The following is a 12812-nucleotide window of genomic DNA, read 5'->3' as shown; positions in this document are numbered from 1 at the left end:
GATCATTAAAACAATCGAATAGTATAAAAACAAACGACTCACCAACAACGAGAAATATTATTCGAATTATAAAATTTCGTGAAAAAGTTGCAACATAAACTCAAATCTTAATAATGAAAAATATAATGAAAAGAGAAAAAATGTAACTTTTCAACCTATCTTTATAAATATAAGGTTTTGTAATTCAAATATATCTTCACTATAAAAAATTTAAAGCAGGGTACCTTTAACCGTTAGCTATTTAAATTGTTTTTGTAAATATATAATTTTAAGAGAGTATTGTGAATAACATATTAAGTGTGCTTTATTATTTTAATTAAATTAAATATGATAAAACAGTATTTTATTTGAATTAACTAAACTGCAAAGATTTTGGGTGATAATTTGATATAAAAATTTTGATATGGTCTGCTTGTAAACGTCTGGAGCTCAAGTTTGGTTGAACGAAAATTAAATTTGTTAATATATATTATAATTAAAGTGTATTTCAGAACATTATTTTATCTTTGGTTACAGAATCGGAGAATTTCCAAACAAACCAAGGAAAAAAATTGATGTTATTTTTTATTTCAAAATGGACTTTGAGGCTGTCCAATGTTATTTGGGCAAATGAAATGTTAGAGAAAATTACTCAATTGGGGCATATGTTTGCAGTATAATGATGAAGTAAATGTTTGCAAGGAATCAAAATGAGACCATAATCTCTAAATCTTATCATTCTTAGTAGACTAAGAAAGAAAATGAACTTGGATGACAAAAATAATATTTTTAGTTATATAAATTTTTTTTGAAATAAAATCATTTATAATATATATAGCCTTCACGGTCCCATCCACCATCAACTGCTTGTCAAAACTGAAAAAACCCGAGACAATTTAAATGTGATAAAATCTACGTAATTTAATTTGGTTATCCTTATTATAACCAATGCTTTTAAGATGATATTTTGTTATAATGACAATTATAAGAAAATTGATTAAATAAATAATTAAAGTATTTTTATTTGTCATTTAGTAGTAAAATTTAATTTAACTTCATTGTGTGAAAAAAATCTCAATTTCTTCTTATCTTTTAAGTAGTTAAATTTATGGTAAATAATTTATTTTTTGTCCAAAAAGCTACATATATGTTTAATACTTTGTCTCATAATTGATCAAACAAAAACAAACCGAAATAACAACTATTTAGCATACTTTTATTTTTTTTTCTAGAATAATGGTCAAATTTGAGTCAATTGAGATTTGTAATCTTTTTTTAAACTTAAAATTTTGATTTATTGTTAAAGTAATAAAAAACGAGATTTGACCTTAACGATTTAAAACACTATTAAATATTATACTTGAATGTCATTAATTTAACTGTGAAATTTCAGTGAAGGGAGAGTTTTCACTATTGATTCTCTAAAATTCGGTAGCCAAAATCATTAATTATTTGAAATTCGATAGTTAAATTAGTATAGCTTACCACTTTTATTTATATATTTATAAATGCCACGTGTGGGAAATTAGAAATGAGATGATCTTGAAAAAAAAATTAGAATGGACTTAAATAAATAACGATAAAATTTATTATAAAACAAGTGAAAAAAGGTAACTTAAAAAAAAAAAAGGTAATGTCACATTTATACTATAATTTTTTTTCGAGGTGAGCTAATATGCCCCTACATAAATCCGCCCCTACACGTATATAATAAGTTAACGAAATTTAAAAACGATTAATTCCAGATAATTATAATTTTAAATAAATAAAAATGGTGAGATTTAAAAAAAACTTCAAAATCTCAATTGCTAGTTCCAATTTTGACCGTCTTACCTTTTTTTCTTCTGATTTTATTTATTATATTATTACATTTTTAAAATATTATTTTAAGCATTTTTTTCATAAAATCGATCAATAAACCAACTCAATCTAATATTAAGGAATTTTGTAAAAGAATTTCAAAGGGAGGGACGTGGTGGCAATAAAATTTATTTATTTTCTCTCTTCTCACTCTTTATTTTTTTTCAAAATATTTTAAAATAGTGACACATCATTCGTTCAATCGTAATCTCTCCTTATCACTCCTCTGTTAAAAAAATTCACTCCTTGTTAAAAAAATGTACGTTAAAATTTTCACTGGAATTTTTTATGAACAAAATAATTATCATAACTAAAACGAACGGCCTGAAACAAGAGTATACGAAGGTGTAGGATAAATTAGTACTCTCGCGTCGCAGTGGATATAGAATGATATGAACAAACGGATTACACGCAGACTATACCGCAGTGGATAGAGGTCGGAGTCTTCAGATATGTAACCGTTCTCCCTCCAAGAACGATACCAAACGATCGAACTCAGAGCAAGTAATATCAAATCTCTCTTCAATCATCGCCATGGAAGTTACCTTACCTTTCTCAACTTCCATTTCCCGCCACTTCTCTGCAACTTCGACTCATTCAACCGTCTCGTATGCCGTCATCTCCAACTCCAGAAGATCATCCGCCATTTTCAATTCATTCTCTTCAGGAAACTCATTCACTGTAAGTCCTGGCCGAATAGCTTTTCATACCTCAAAATTGTGTTTGTTCTAAATTCGACGTTTCTGTTTTGATTTGCAGAGAGAGATATGGAGCTCGGTGAATTCCAAAAACGTTATTGTAAAGCGAGAGATGAAAGGTGTTGTCAGGGCTGAAATGTTTGGTCAGTTGACGAGTGGACTTGAAGCAGCTTGGAATAAGCTCAAAGGAGAAGGTTATCTTATAGTTTAAACATTTAATAGCCTCATTTTGATAATGATTATCTGCATTATCTGTACTCTATGATTTCGACTAGGCATATAAATATCACGAGTTTAGTTCATATTCAGTATAAAGCATGACGATTATTATAGCCATTTCTATATGTGAATAGGAACCGAGACAGTTTTATTTAAAGCGAAAATTGTTGTGAATGCGAGAAGCATTCAAAAGAAACAAAAAGAACTGAAAAAAAAAAGAATACAATTAAAGAAAATTAGATTCAAATAAGTTCAAAAAAGTCCATCAGTTGCATATTCCTTTATTCTTGATAGCTACTAGAGTAAGGAGAATGAAGCCTTTGATCTTAGCAATGCCATGTTTTTTCCCTTGAATGATTCTACGATTTTTTTTTTCCAAATAGACCAATATTGTTTGGAGTGCTCCCATTTTTCCCAACATTCCCCCATAGTTAATGGCATCTCCATTGGAGATTAAGGAGACAGTTATCAAGGCACTTAGCAAAAGTTGTAACTATGTATATTTTATGTTATATTAAAAATATATAATAACTATTGATAGTAGTGTTTGGGAATGGAGCAAATGCTGAGTATTAGTTGAAAACTGTTAATTATGACTGAGAAATACTTTCTGAATCCTCTTTAATCGTTCTGGTGAATCTCTCTTCGCGCTTCAGAGGTCTTGACAACAGAGAATATTGCGGAACCAATGCGAGACATCAGAAGGGCACTTTTGGAAGCTGATGTAAGGATTGTACATTAGTAAACTGAAAATATCATATGATGTGTATAGGGAACTTTGTATGTGGGGTTCTCATTATTTGGGTTGCAGGTAAGCCTTCCAGTTGTTAAAAGGTTTATACAATCCGTCAGTGACCAGGCTGTTGGTGCTGGTGTGATTCGAGGAGTGAAACCAGATCAGCAATTGGTCAAGGCATGTATATCCTGTCTATTAAAATTGTGTTCCTCTTTTATGAAAATTGGATTTGTTGAAGCAGGCAATGAAGTTGATGTCTCCAATGTTTTATTGGAGTGGTTTAATGTTGTCTCGTGTCATTCTAATATCATAGTTCCTGAATGCAGATTGTAAATGATGAACTGGTTAAATTGATGGGAGGAGATGTATCTGAATTGGTATTTTCGAAATCAAGCCCTACTGTAATTCTATTGGCTGGACTCCAAGGTGTTGGGAAAACGACGGTTTGTGCAAAGTTGGCATTGTATCTCAAGAAGCAGGTGTGCCAAAAGCATCTCTAAACTCGCCTCCATCTCATGCAGCTGCAATCAAGATGGACGTGTTCATTAATCCTATATTATTTTTGCTTAATAATCTGCATAAGTTTTTTATTGGTACTATATTGTCCCACTAAATTACAGGGTAAAAGTTGCATGATGATTGCTGGAGATATATACAGACCAGCTGCAATTGACCAACTCTCCATTTTAGGCAAACAGGTAGTTACTGGTAAAATGCATTTGGTATATTTTTATTTTCTTCTAAAATAAGGAGAATAAATCAATAGATAAAAAAATGCAGTTGACTGCTTCATTATCATACTTAGTTTATGACCTATCAGTTTTTACTTTCAGACAGTTATCTATAAAAAAAAGTCTTATCTTGTGTAATCTAGGGGTTAATACTCCTATCAACAAACTTCTATAAAAAGATTATTATTTTTTTTAGATATTTGTTTATGACATATTTGGTTCAGATATTGACCATTATACAGTGGACATGGGTTGGAACTTTTGGTTACTAAACCTCATGCCAAGTATTACTGTTTGAATTCCCTCCAAATGGGTAAAATTTGAATGTTGATTACATCACATTCAGTTTAGGAATTGTCAAAACTCTGTCTCATATTTGGGCATGCTTCTGACAGGTGGATGTCCCTGTTTATACAGCAGATGCTGGAGTTAAGCCAGCAGAGATAGCTCGGAAAGGTCTAGAAGAGGCGAAGCGGAATAAAGTAGATGTAGTCATCATGGATACAGCCGGAAGACTTCAGGTTTGTTTACTGACAATATTTGTTATAACAAATTCTAGAAAATACCTGCTTAATTTGATAGCTATTCTTTATTTTTTGGGAGTTGGGGGATGTAATTTTGAGTTTGACCATTGTGTTTGCCAGATTGACACGCCAATGATGAATGAATTGAAAGACGTTAAGAAGGCACTAAATCCTACAGAGGTTTTGCTTGTTGTGGATGCAATGACTGGTCAAGAAGCTGCAGGTAATGGTCAATAACTTGACTCTTTAAAGTTACATGTATCATCTTCTTATTTGTTTTTCAATTCAGATCACTGAGTAGGATTCATTGAGCTGTTTTGATACCATTTTTGTTTCATATATATCTTGATCTGAAAAATCTACATTTGTTATGTTAGCCAAAAATCACAATGTTCTAAAATATAATCTATCTCATCACGATAAAAAAATTAACTGTGTACCAAATAAAGTAAAAAATTACACTATAATTTAAATCATGATAAGAAAATAATACATTATAATATGAATCATGATCTAAAATATAATCTTATCATGATCCAAAAAAAATCTTATGCAGAAAAGAAATCACTTCCAGTTTTAACTTTGGCGACTTTTCAATGAGATCGTTATTGTGACAAAATACTACTTTCCAGATAGGCTCAATATCTTCTCTGCAACAACGGTGTACATGGGTTGATGCTCTTTTTCTACTGTCTTTCTTCTTCTCATTTCAGGTTTGGTCACAACATTCAATCTTGAAATCGGAATTACGGGTGCCATTTTGACAAAACTAGATGGTGATTCTAGAGGTGGAGCAGCCTTGACCATAAAAGAGGTTTGTGCTTATTTGTTGGGAGAAATGATATTTAGGGAACTTTGCTATCTTATGTTTTAATTTGCTGATTCTTTTGCTCCATTTCTTGTCAACCCATTGGGTACAATGTATTACCATCACAAGCAATAAACCATCAAACATCTGGTATCAAAACTCTGCATGTTTCATTTGCAGATAAAGTTTGTTTTTTGGTTTTTCTTGGATGAGAGTAGCACAACATCCCAAAGTAAAACAAAATAAAGTGAGACGGAATTGTCTCAGAATTGATACTCTTGATGTACTAAATGATCTTAGATATAAACTTAGATATTTGTAGATAATTAATAGAAAATCAGAATCTATTTCTGCTCAATTAGGGAAAAACTGTTTTCAAATTGGTTAGTTGAAAAAAGACTTATTTGCCATGTTGTATACGTAACAATGAAATCAAGTGAATGTCCTGTTTTTATTATCAAGTGAATGTCCTGTTTTTATTTCTATTGTTGTAGAAAATGGTTGAGCTCTCAAATGTATAAGTGTGTTACCTATATAAAGGAACTATAACCGCTATTAACAAGTGGACCACATCAGGTTTCAGGAAAACCAATCAAACTTGTGGGACGAGGGGAACGGATGGAGGACCTTGAACCCTTTTACCCAAGTCGCATGGCTGGACGTGTTCTGGGAATGGGAGATGTTCTCTCATTTGTAGAGAAGGCACAAGAAGTTGTGAGTGCCCATCTGCTTTATTTAATTTTTTCCTTTATACAATTCCGGTTTGATGCCACTGACCATAGTTTTTTTGGCTAGATGCGTCAAGAAGATGCTGAGGAATTGCAGAATAAGATCAAGAGTTCAAAATTTGACTTTAATGATTTTCTCAAGCAAACTCGTGCTGTTGCACAAATGGGTTCCATGAGTCGTGTTATTGGAATGATTCCTGGCATGGGAAAGGTATTGGGTTTTTACTAGGTCAAAGAGGGGTGAAGATTCTTACTGTATTGGAGATGGGTTGTACCAAATGTTAGGATCCAAAAGCTTTATGGTTATTGCAATAGATAGTGTCGGCTAAATAGGACATAACAATTTTCTTTTGTGTGTTCAGATAAGTCCTGCTCAAATTCGTGAAGCTGAGAAGAATGTAAAGATAATGGAATCTATGATTGAGGCCATGACCCCTGGTAATATTTCCTCCTTAAATTGTTCTTTTGCAGACAAAAACGTATTATCATGTATTTTTCTGAGTAATTTATGAGTTAGTAAAAATAAAAATTGAATCAGATTTGATGAAAATAAATCAATTGCATGTGAACAAATAAGATCTGTCTAAAATCAATATTTTTTCTTCCTAGTTTGTGCATTAATGATTTTTATTATAGATGACAAGACTAACATGATAGGATCACATTTTGTCAATTTTCGGATTAAGCGTGGTTAGTGATTCTATTTGTGTTGTCATTTGGATTGTCTTGGAGTTGGTTTCCCCAAGTCCACAAGCTCAATGAGCTAGTAATTTAATAACATCCATTATTCCAGATCATGTTGATACTGTGTATATATCTAAATAGTCCACATAATAAGAGATAGAAAAATATTGAATAAAGGATCTACTATTGTGATTTTCTAGCCATCACTATTTTTTTTTTAAGTTATAAGATTAAAATTTTGTCTGTTCTTTTTATTAATTACAGTCAAAGGAAAGATAAGAAGCAAAAAAAAAAACAGAAAAACAAAAAAGAAAAATTAGATTTCGATTAGATTGAATCGAAATTGTGGAGGAAGAAGTCCTTGTCCATTGAACCCAAAAATCCACAACAAACCGATGCATGATCCACTGAAAATTGAGGTTACTTTGAAGCAAAGTTCAGATATCCTAACAATTTTCATGCGAAACACCCATTTCCAACTGCACATTAGCTTACCTCCTTTTCTTAGATGGTTATAGGAATGTAGATATAAATTCTAAATGTTATACAAAATCAGTTTAAATTTTTAAAAAAAATCTTTCTTAGTTGAGTTAAACTGTTTGTGCCTTCCTCATTCTGTAAATAAATTTTTTCATCGTCGAAAAATGTCTTGTATGCGTGAGACATGATAGGTTTAATGAATGATGATATAATATCATCCCAGTTTTATGGTCAAGGCAATGTTTGTCTTAAACTCACCTGTTTGTTTATTCACAGAGGAAAGAGAGAAACCAGAGCTTCTTGCTGAATCACTTTCTCGGAGGAAGCGGATTGCTAAAGATTCTGGCAGGACTGAGCAGCAGGTACTTAATAAGTTTCTGATTATATATTCATTTTTGCTAAGAAAAAGGCAGTTAGTTCTATTTATTGATGAAAAGAACATGAATCTTAGCTCATATACTTTCACCACATAATCTGTTTTTTGCAACTGATATAGGTGAGCCAAGTTGTTGCACAACTGTTCCAAATGCGTCTTCGAATGAAGAATCTGCTCGGTGTAATGGAAGGCGGATCTCTTCCTAACATGAGCAATCTACAGGAGGCTCTTAAAGCTGAACAGCAGGTATATTTCCTCATTATACATGTTATTATAAGATTTGTTTTTTTTGAAAAAAAACATATTATAAGGATTAATACAACCAACCATGTTATTATCTATTTTCACACTTAAAAGTGGTTTTGGAAATTGAATCACAACGACTTTATAATTTATTGACTGTTTCTGAATTTTGAATAGAATCCAGTCGTTTCTATTTAGTAACATGGTACCCCAATTATCGAGCCGTCAATATTTCAGTCTGTTTCTAGTTTTTCTAATCCGATGAAATATTGTTCAGGCTCCTCCTCCCGGTGCTGCGAAAAAGAGGAAAGCAGAATCCAGGAAGCAGTTTACCGACAAAGGAGACAGTAGGACAAGCCCCCGTGGCTTTGGCGCAAAAACCTGAAACAAAAAATCATGCAATTTTGGCCGGTCTAATATATTTTGTTACCAAATTACCTTTTACGAAGGTAAGCATGTATTCACACGCCTCTCATCTTTCGCCATTTTGTTTGGCTTCAGAGAGTTAATTTGTATTGAAGAAATTATTATTTGTATGTTATTATAACTCATTGTTTTAATTTTATGGCAAATAAAGGCCTAGATAATAAAATATAGTAATAACTAGTTGATAAAAAACTGAGAAGGGCAGTTGAGTAATTTTGCTTCTCAAAGTCAGTTAACAACTGCTACTATTTCTTCTCTGGCAAAGACAATTCAGTGATTAACAACCTTTAAACTAAAACTGCCAATACCTGTGCCCCTCTTATAACTCTCCTCCAATTATTCATTCTTAATCTTTTTTTTTCTGCAAAATAAGTCCCATAGAATATGGCGAACCCCTATGAAGACAACAAAACTTTCCCGGCCGTTGATGTCAATGACGTTCTTGATCCGGGCAGCAAGAAGGATTTTGAGGTCGATCCTATTTCCGCCGAAGTAGCTACTACATTGGAGATTAAGGATATTAAGGTAAAATCATCACTTTAAATGTTAAAATTTGTATTATCGTTGAACGAGTCTTGTCTAAAAGGCTAAATGTCTTTATAATGCATGTTGTGGAAGTGTATTATAAAGATTTAACATTGGTACGTGACTTGACATTTGTAATAAAATTCAATAACGAAGGAACGAGTGAACAAAGCTGTACAAGAAGAAGAGGAGGAAAATAACGATGTCTTGCGACACCTGAAATCGACAATAATTGTGTCGGCTATTGTGGTGGCAGTTGCTGGAGCAATATTTGCTATAACCAAGAAACTCAGAGAGAAATGAGCAATTTTTCGTTGGGCATGATTTTGCTAGTAAAAAATATTTTGTTATATTTTAAAGTTAATCTAAGTGTTGATCTTAAATCTAAGTTATTTGGGTTATTCAACTTATTATTGTTGTTTGTTTGTTTTGTTTAGAGGAGAAAAAGGTTTTAGAAGGATTAATTGATGATTGTTTCAATATCATCTATGACAATTAACCAGAGATGATAAACTCATGAAAATACATTTCAAACACAATCATATCGATACAACATAACAAATAAAAATCATATCGATTCATACTTGACACAAATCGGGAAATTTGACGAAATGACCCTAAAAAGGGGAGTAAATGAGCGGGTGACCAACGCATAATTTTAAATGCGCTGGTGACCACTTTATATATTTTTTTTGACGAAATTGCCCCTGTCATGAAACGCAACCGTCGGTTGCGTCTCGCGACAGGGACAATTTCGTCAAAAAAATATGACGTGGTCACCCGCACATTTAAAATTATGCGTTGATCACCGGCTCATTTACCACTATTATGAGGGTCATTTCGTCAAATTTCCCCACAAATCATTGTTAGAGTATCAATGCGATTATTACGACGTTTTTCTGAAATTTGTTACGAAAAGCCCATTGGGGCGGGCCAGTTTGAGAATTCAATCGCCTTTCTTATATTATTATATTTTCTTACATTTTAAGTTATATACATTCTCTGTGTTAATTTCTTAGTTTAATATATTTGAATTTTCGAAATTTTATTATGTCATTCTTAAATTATTATATTTTCTCTTAATATATAGACAATTTTTAAAAATGTATTATTTTTTTTTATGGTTTCTATTATCAATCATTACTCAATTTATTAATGGTCAAATTGTGATTTTTATTTATGGAAGACCAATTGAGATTTCAAACTAAAACAACATCTATTTTTTTTTTTTAAATTATCATTTTATTATTATATAAATACATATAAATACATTCTAATATAATTCAACTCTTTATTTAAATAACCCAAAGATAAAAAAAAAAGCCCAATCCAACGATTTTGACCCGTAAAAATAAGGAAAAAGAAAAGAAAGACTATTATATCCCTCCTAAAAATAGGGACCACCAAATGATCTAACCCTAAAAGCCTCATTTCCCTCCATTTCTGGATATTTCCCGCCAGTTGAATCCAAAGAGTCGAAGAAGAAGAAGTAACTAAAAGGGTTTGAATTCACATTTTCACTCTCTGCAATCTCTCCTTCACATCTTCATCATTCAAGTTTCGATTCATAAACGCACTCTTTCAACGAGTAAGGATTCGGTAATAGCTTCGTTTAACTCTCTCCCTCTTTTATCGCAGTAGATCGATAGTTGCTTCTTGTTTAAGTACTGTTTGTTCTCAATTTGATGTTCCTCCTAGTTCTGTTAGTTTTCTCGATAAAATCTGATGAATTCATGGAGATGGAAAGCGGCAAGTCATATTTATGTCTTCCTTTTTGAGATTTTTATTGCTTAGGTCTTAAAACTAGCACCGATCGGTTTCTTTACATCTGCATGATTATCACTTTCTCGATTATGATGTGTTTATGGAGATAGTTTGCTCAATTTGATGATGCTCCTAGTTTTTTAGTTTCGTAGATAAGATCTGATGAATTCATGGAGATGGAAAGCGGCAAGCCATATTTATGTCTTTCATTTGAGTTTTTTTATTGCTTAGGTCTTAAAACTAGCATTGATCGGTTTCTTTATATCTGCATGATTATCACTTGCTCGATTATGATGTGTTTATGGAGATAGTTTGCTCAATTTGATGATTCTCCTAGTTTTTTAGTTTCGTCGATAAGATCTGATGAATTCATGGAGATGGAAAACTGCAAGTCATATTTATGTCTTTGAGATTTTTATTGCTTAGGTCTTAAAACTAGCATCGATTGGTTTCTTTACATCTGTATGATTATCAGTTGCTCGATTATGATGTGTTTATGTAGATAGTTTGCTCAATTTGATTCTTCTCCTAGTTTTGTTAGTTTTGTCGATAAGATATGATGAATTCACGGAGATGGAAAGCTGCAAGTCATATTTATGTCTTTCTTTTTGAGATTATTATTGCTTAGGTCTTAAAACTAGCATCGATCGGTTTCTTTACATCCTCATGATTATTAGTTGCTTGATTATGATGTGTTTATGGAGATAAAGAAGAGTTTCTTAGCCACATCTTGTTTCCGTTTCTGTGTTATCCACTCTGCATTCCTCAAATCAGTTATAGTCTCGGAGATGTTCGAGATTTGTTATACTCCTGAATTTTGAATTTGATGAATGTTGTTGAGGTAGTAGAGAATCCACAATTCCAGTATGAGTTTTAACAATAATGTATCGAGTCTAGAATGAATAATTGCTTGAATCAAATAGTTGTTTTGTAGATAGGAGCTAATCCATCTGTTTCTGATATCTTGTTTACCTAGATCCTATATGAAACCGTCAATTTCCCTGATGTGTTCTTCTCATGAATCTTTTTGAACATCTAACCTAGATCCAATATGAAACCATCAATTTCCCTGATGTGATCTTCTCATTAATCAATTTGAAAATCTAATGTCTTATTAACTTAACTCCAATATGAAACCATGAATTTGCCTGATATCTTCTTCTCATGAACCTATTTGAAAACCTTTATCTTGTCACAATCAATTTGCAGAGTTAAAATTAGAAGGATAATTATCCAGATTATGATGTGTTTTTTTCACGTTATTTGGTATAAATATTGTTTTCTTGATCATGATTCAAATTATAATTTGAATTTTACCTTCATTTGGTATTTCCATCTCCCTTTCTAAATACGATTCATATTAATTTTCTAAATGTAATTTTTCCTTGTCATGATCCATATGCAAAGGTTGCCAGATATCTTGTAAACTAATTACCATTGTTTGAAATGCTATGAAGGAAATGGACACTTCAAACCCTGCAGTTTTTGTAAACGCCGAGCTTCTGCGTATGTATATGGGGCGAAAAGTTAGGACAGTTATTCAGGTTATTCGAGTTGACGGAGGTAATAACAGTGTTATTGGAAAGTCAACAGACGGAAGAGAATTGGTTGTGAAAGGCTCCCCGCCTCGATCATTGACGACTTTTGTTGAAGTCATTGGTATCGCAGACAGTAACCAGTCTATTGTCGCCGAAAAATGGACCAATTTTGGCGACAGTTTCGGTATTTCCTTTCGTTTTTATTAATTGGTATATAGATATCGATAAATTCTAATAAATCGAAAATTTTGTTTTCTTGCAGATAGCAACAACTACAACCAGCTCTCTATACTTGCTAATGGGGAGTATAAACACTTATTTATCTAATCAAATTATTAATGTATCCAATGAAACTTTTTCTATTTGGTTTTTGTTCAGTATGGATACTATTGTTTGTTTTTAATAGCTAATTAATTAATTCAGGCAAGGCAGTGTTTTTTTTTTCATTTCAAAGATAAATAATTTCCTTTATAAAAACAAAATCTACCTTTGT

At 32.0% G+C, this 12812-nt stretch overlaps 3 protein-coding genes across 3 annotated transcripts; all 3 read left to right on the top strand.

The window, feature by feature from the left end:
* Positions 1 to 2248: 2248 nt before the first annotated feature.
* LOC124912251 (signal recognition particle 54 kDa protein, chloroplastic-like) lies at positions 2249 to 8626 on the top strand. The gene is made up of 15 exons (XM_047452819.1): positions 2249 to 2520; positions 2599 to 2731; positions 3413 to 3480; positions 3568 to 3669; positions 3819 to 3971; positions 4113 to 4190; positions 4619 to 4744; positions 4868 to 4970; positions 5461 to 5561; positions 6132 to 6269; positions 6351 to 6494; positions 6646 to 6721; positions 7724 to 7809; positions 7944 to 8069; positions 8344 to 8626. The coding sequence occupies exons 1-15, from the start codon at positions 2374 to 2376 to the stop codon at positions 8449 to 8451; spliced, it is 1689 nt and encodes a 562-aa protein (XP_047308775.1). The 5' UTR covers positions 2249 to 2373; the 3' UTR covers positions 8452 to 8626.
* Positions 8627 to 8872: 246 nt separating this feature from the next.
* Positions 8873 to 9381, top strand: LOC124911173. Its single transcript, XM_047451621.1, has 2 exons — positions 8873 to 9017; positions 9174 to 9381. The coding sequence occupies exons 1-2, from the start codon at positions 8877 to 8879 to the stop codon at positions 9318 to 9320; spliced, it is 288 nt and encodes a 95-aa protein (XP_047307577.1). The 5' UTR covers positions 8873 to 8876; the 3' UTR covers positions 9321 to 9381.
* Positions 9382 to 10465: 1084 nt separating this feature from the next.
* Positions 10466 to 12735, top strand: LOC124912170 (replication protein A 14 kDa subunit B-like). Its single transcript, XM_047452732.1, has 3 exons — positions 10466 to 10616; positions 12239 to 12503; positions 12582 to 12735. The coding sequence occupies exons 2-3, from the start codon at positions 12242 to 12244 to the stop codon at positions 12644 to 12646; spliced, it is 327 nt and encodes a 108-aa protein (XP_047308688.1). The 5' UTR covers positions 10466 to 10616; positions 12239 to 12241; the 3' UTR covers positions 12647 to 12735.
* Positions 12736 to 12812: the final 77 nt, after the last annotated feature.

Source organism: Impatiens glandulifera, chromosome 8, assembly GCF_907164915.1.
Source record: "Impatiens glandulifera chromosome 8, dImpGla2.1, whole genome shotgun sequence".
Classification (NCBI taxonomy): domain Eukaryota; kingdom Viridiplantae; phylum Streptophyta; class Magnoliopsida; order Ericales; family Balsaminaceae; genus Impatiens; species Impatiens glandulifera.
The sequence above is the reverse complement of the archived record's forward strand: the minus strand, read 5'-3'. Positions and strand labels throughout refer to the sequence as shown.

Bases quoted from the DNA above. Each gene is read 5' to 3' on its own strand.
- LOC124911173 (XM_047451621.1), top strand. From the start codon at position 8,877: ATGGCGAACCCCTATGAAGACAACAAAACTTTCCCGGCCGTTGATGTC. The intron at 9,018-9,173 runs GTAAAATCATCA...TCAATAACGAAG, and splicing joins TGGAGATTAAGGATATTAAG to GAACGAGTGAACAAAGCTGT.
- LOC124912170 (XM_047452732.1), top strand. From the start codon at position 12,242: ATGGACACTTCAAACCCTGCAGTTTTTGTAAACGCCGAGCTTCTGCGT. The intron at 12,504-12,581 runs GTATTTCCTTTC...GTTTTCTTGCAG, and splicing joins CAATTTTGGCGACAGTTTCG to ATAGCAACAACTACAACCAG.
- LOC124912251 (XM_047452819.1), top strand. From the start codon at position 2,374: ATGGAAGTTACCTTACCTTTCTCAACTTCCATTTCCCGCCACTTCTCT. The intron at 5,562-6,131 runs GTTTGTGCTTAT...GGACCACATCAG, and splicing joins CAGCCTTGACCATAAAAGAG to GTTTCAGGAAAACCAATCAA. The intron at 6,495-6,645 runs GTATTGGGTTTT...TTGTGTGTTCAG, and splicing joins TGATTCCTGGCATGGGAAAG to ATAAGTCCTGCTCAAATTCG.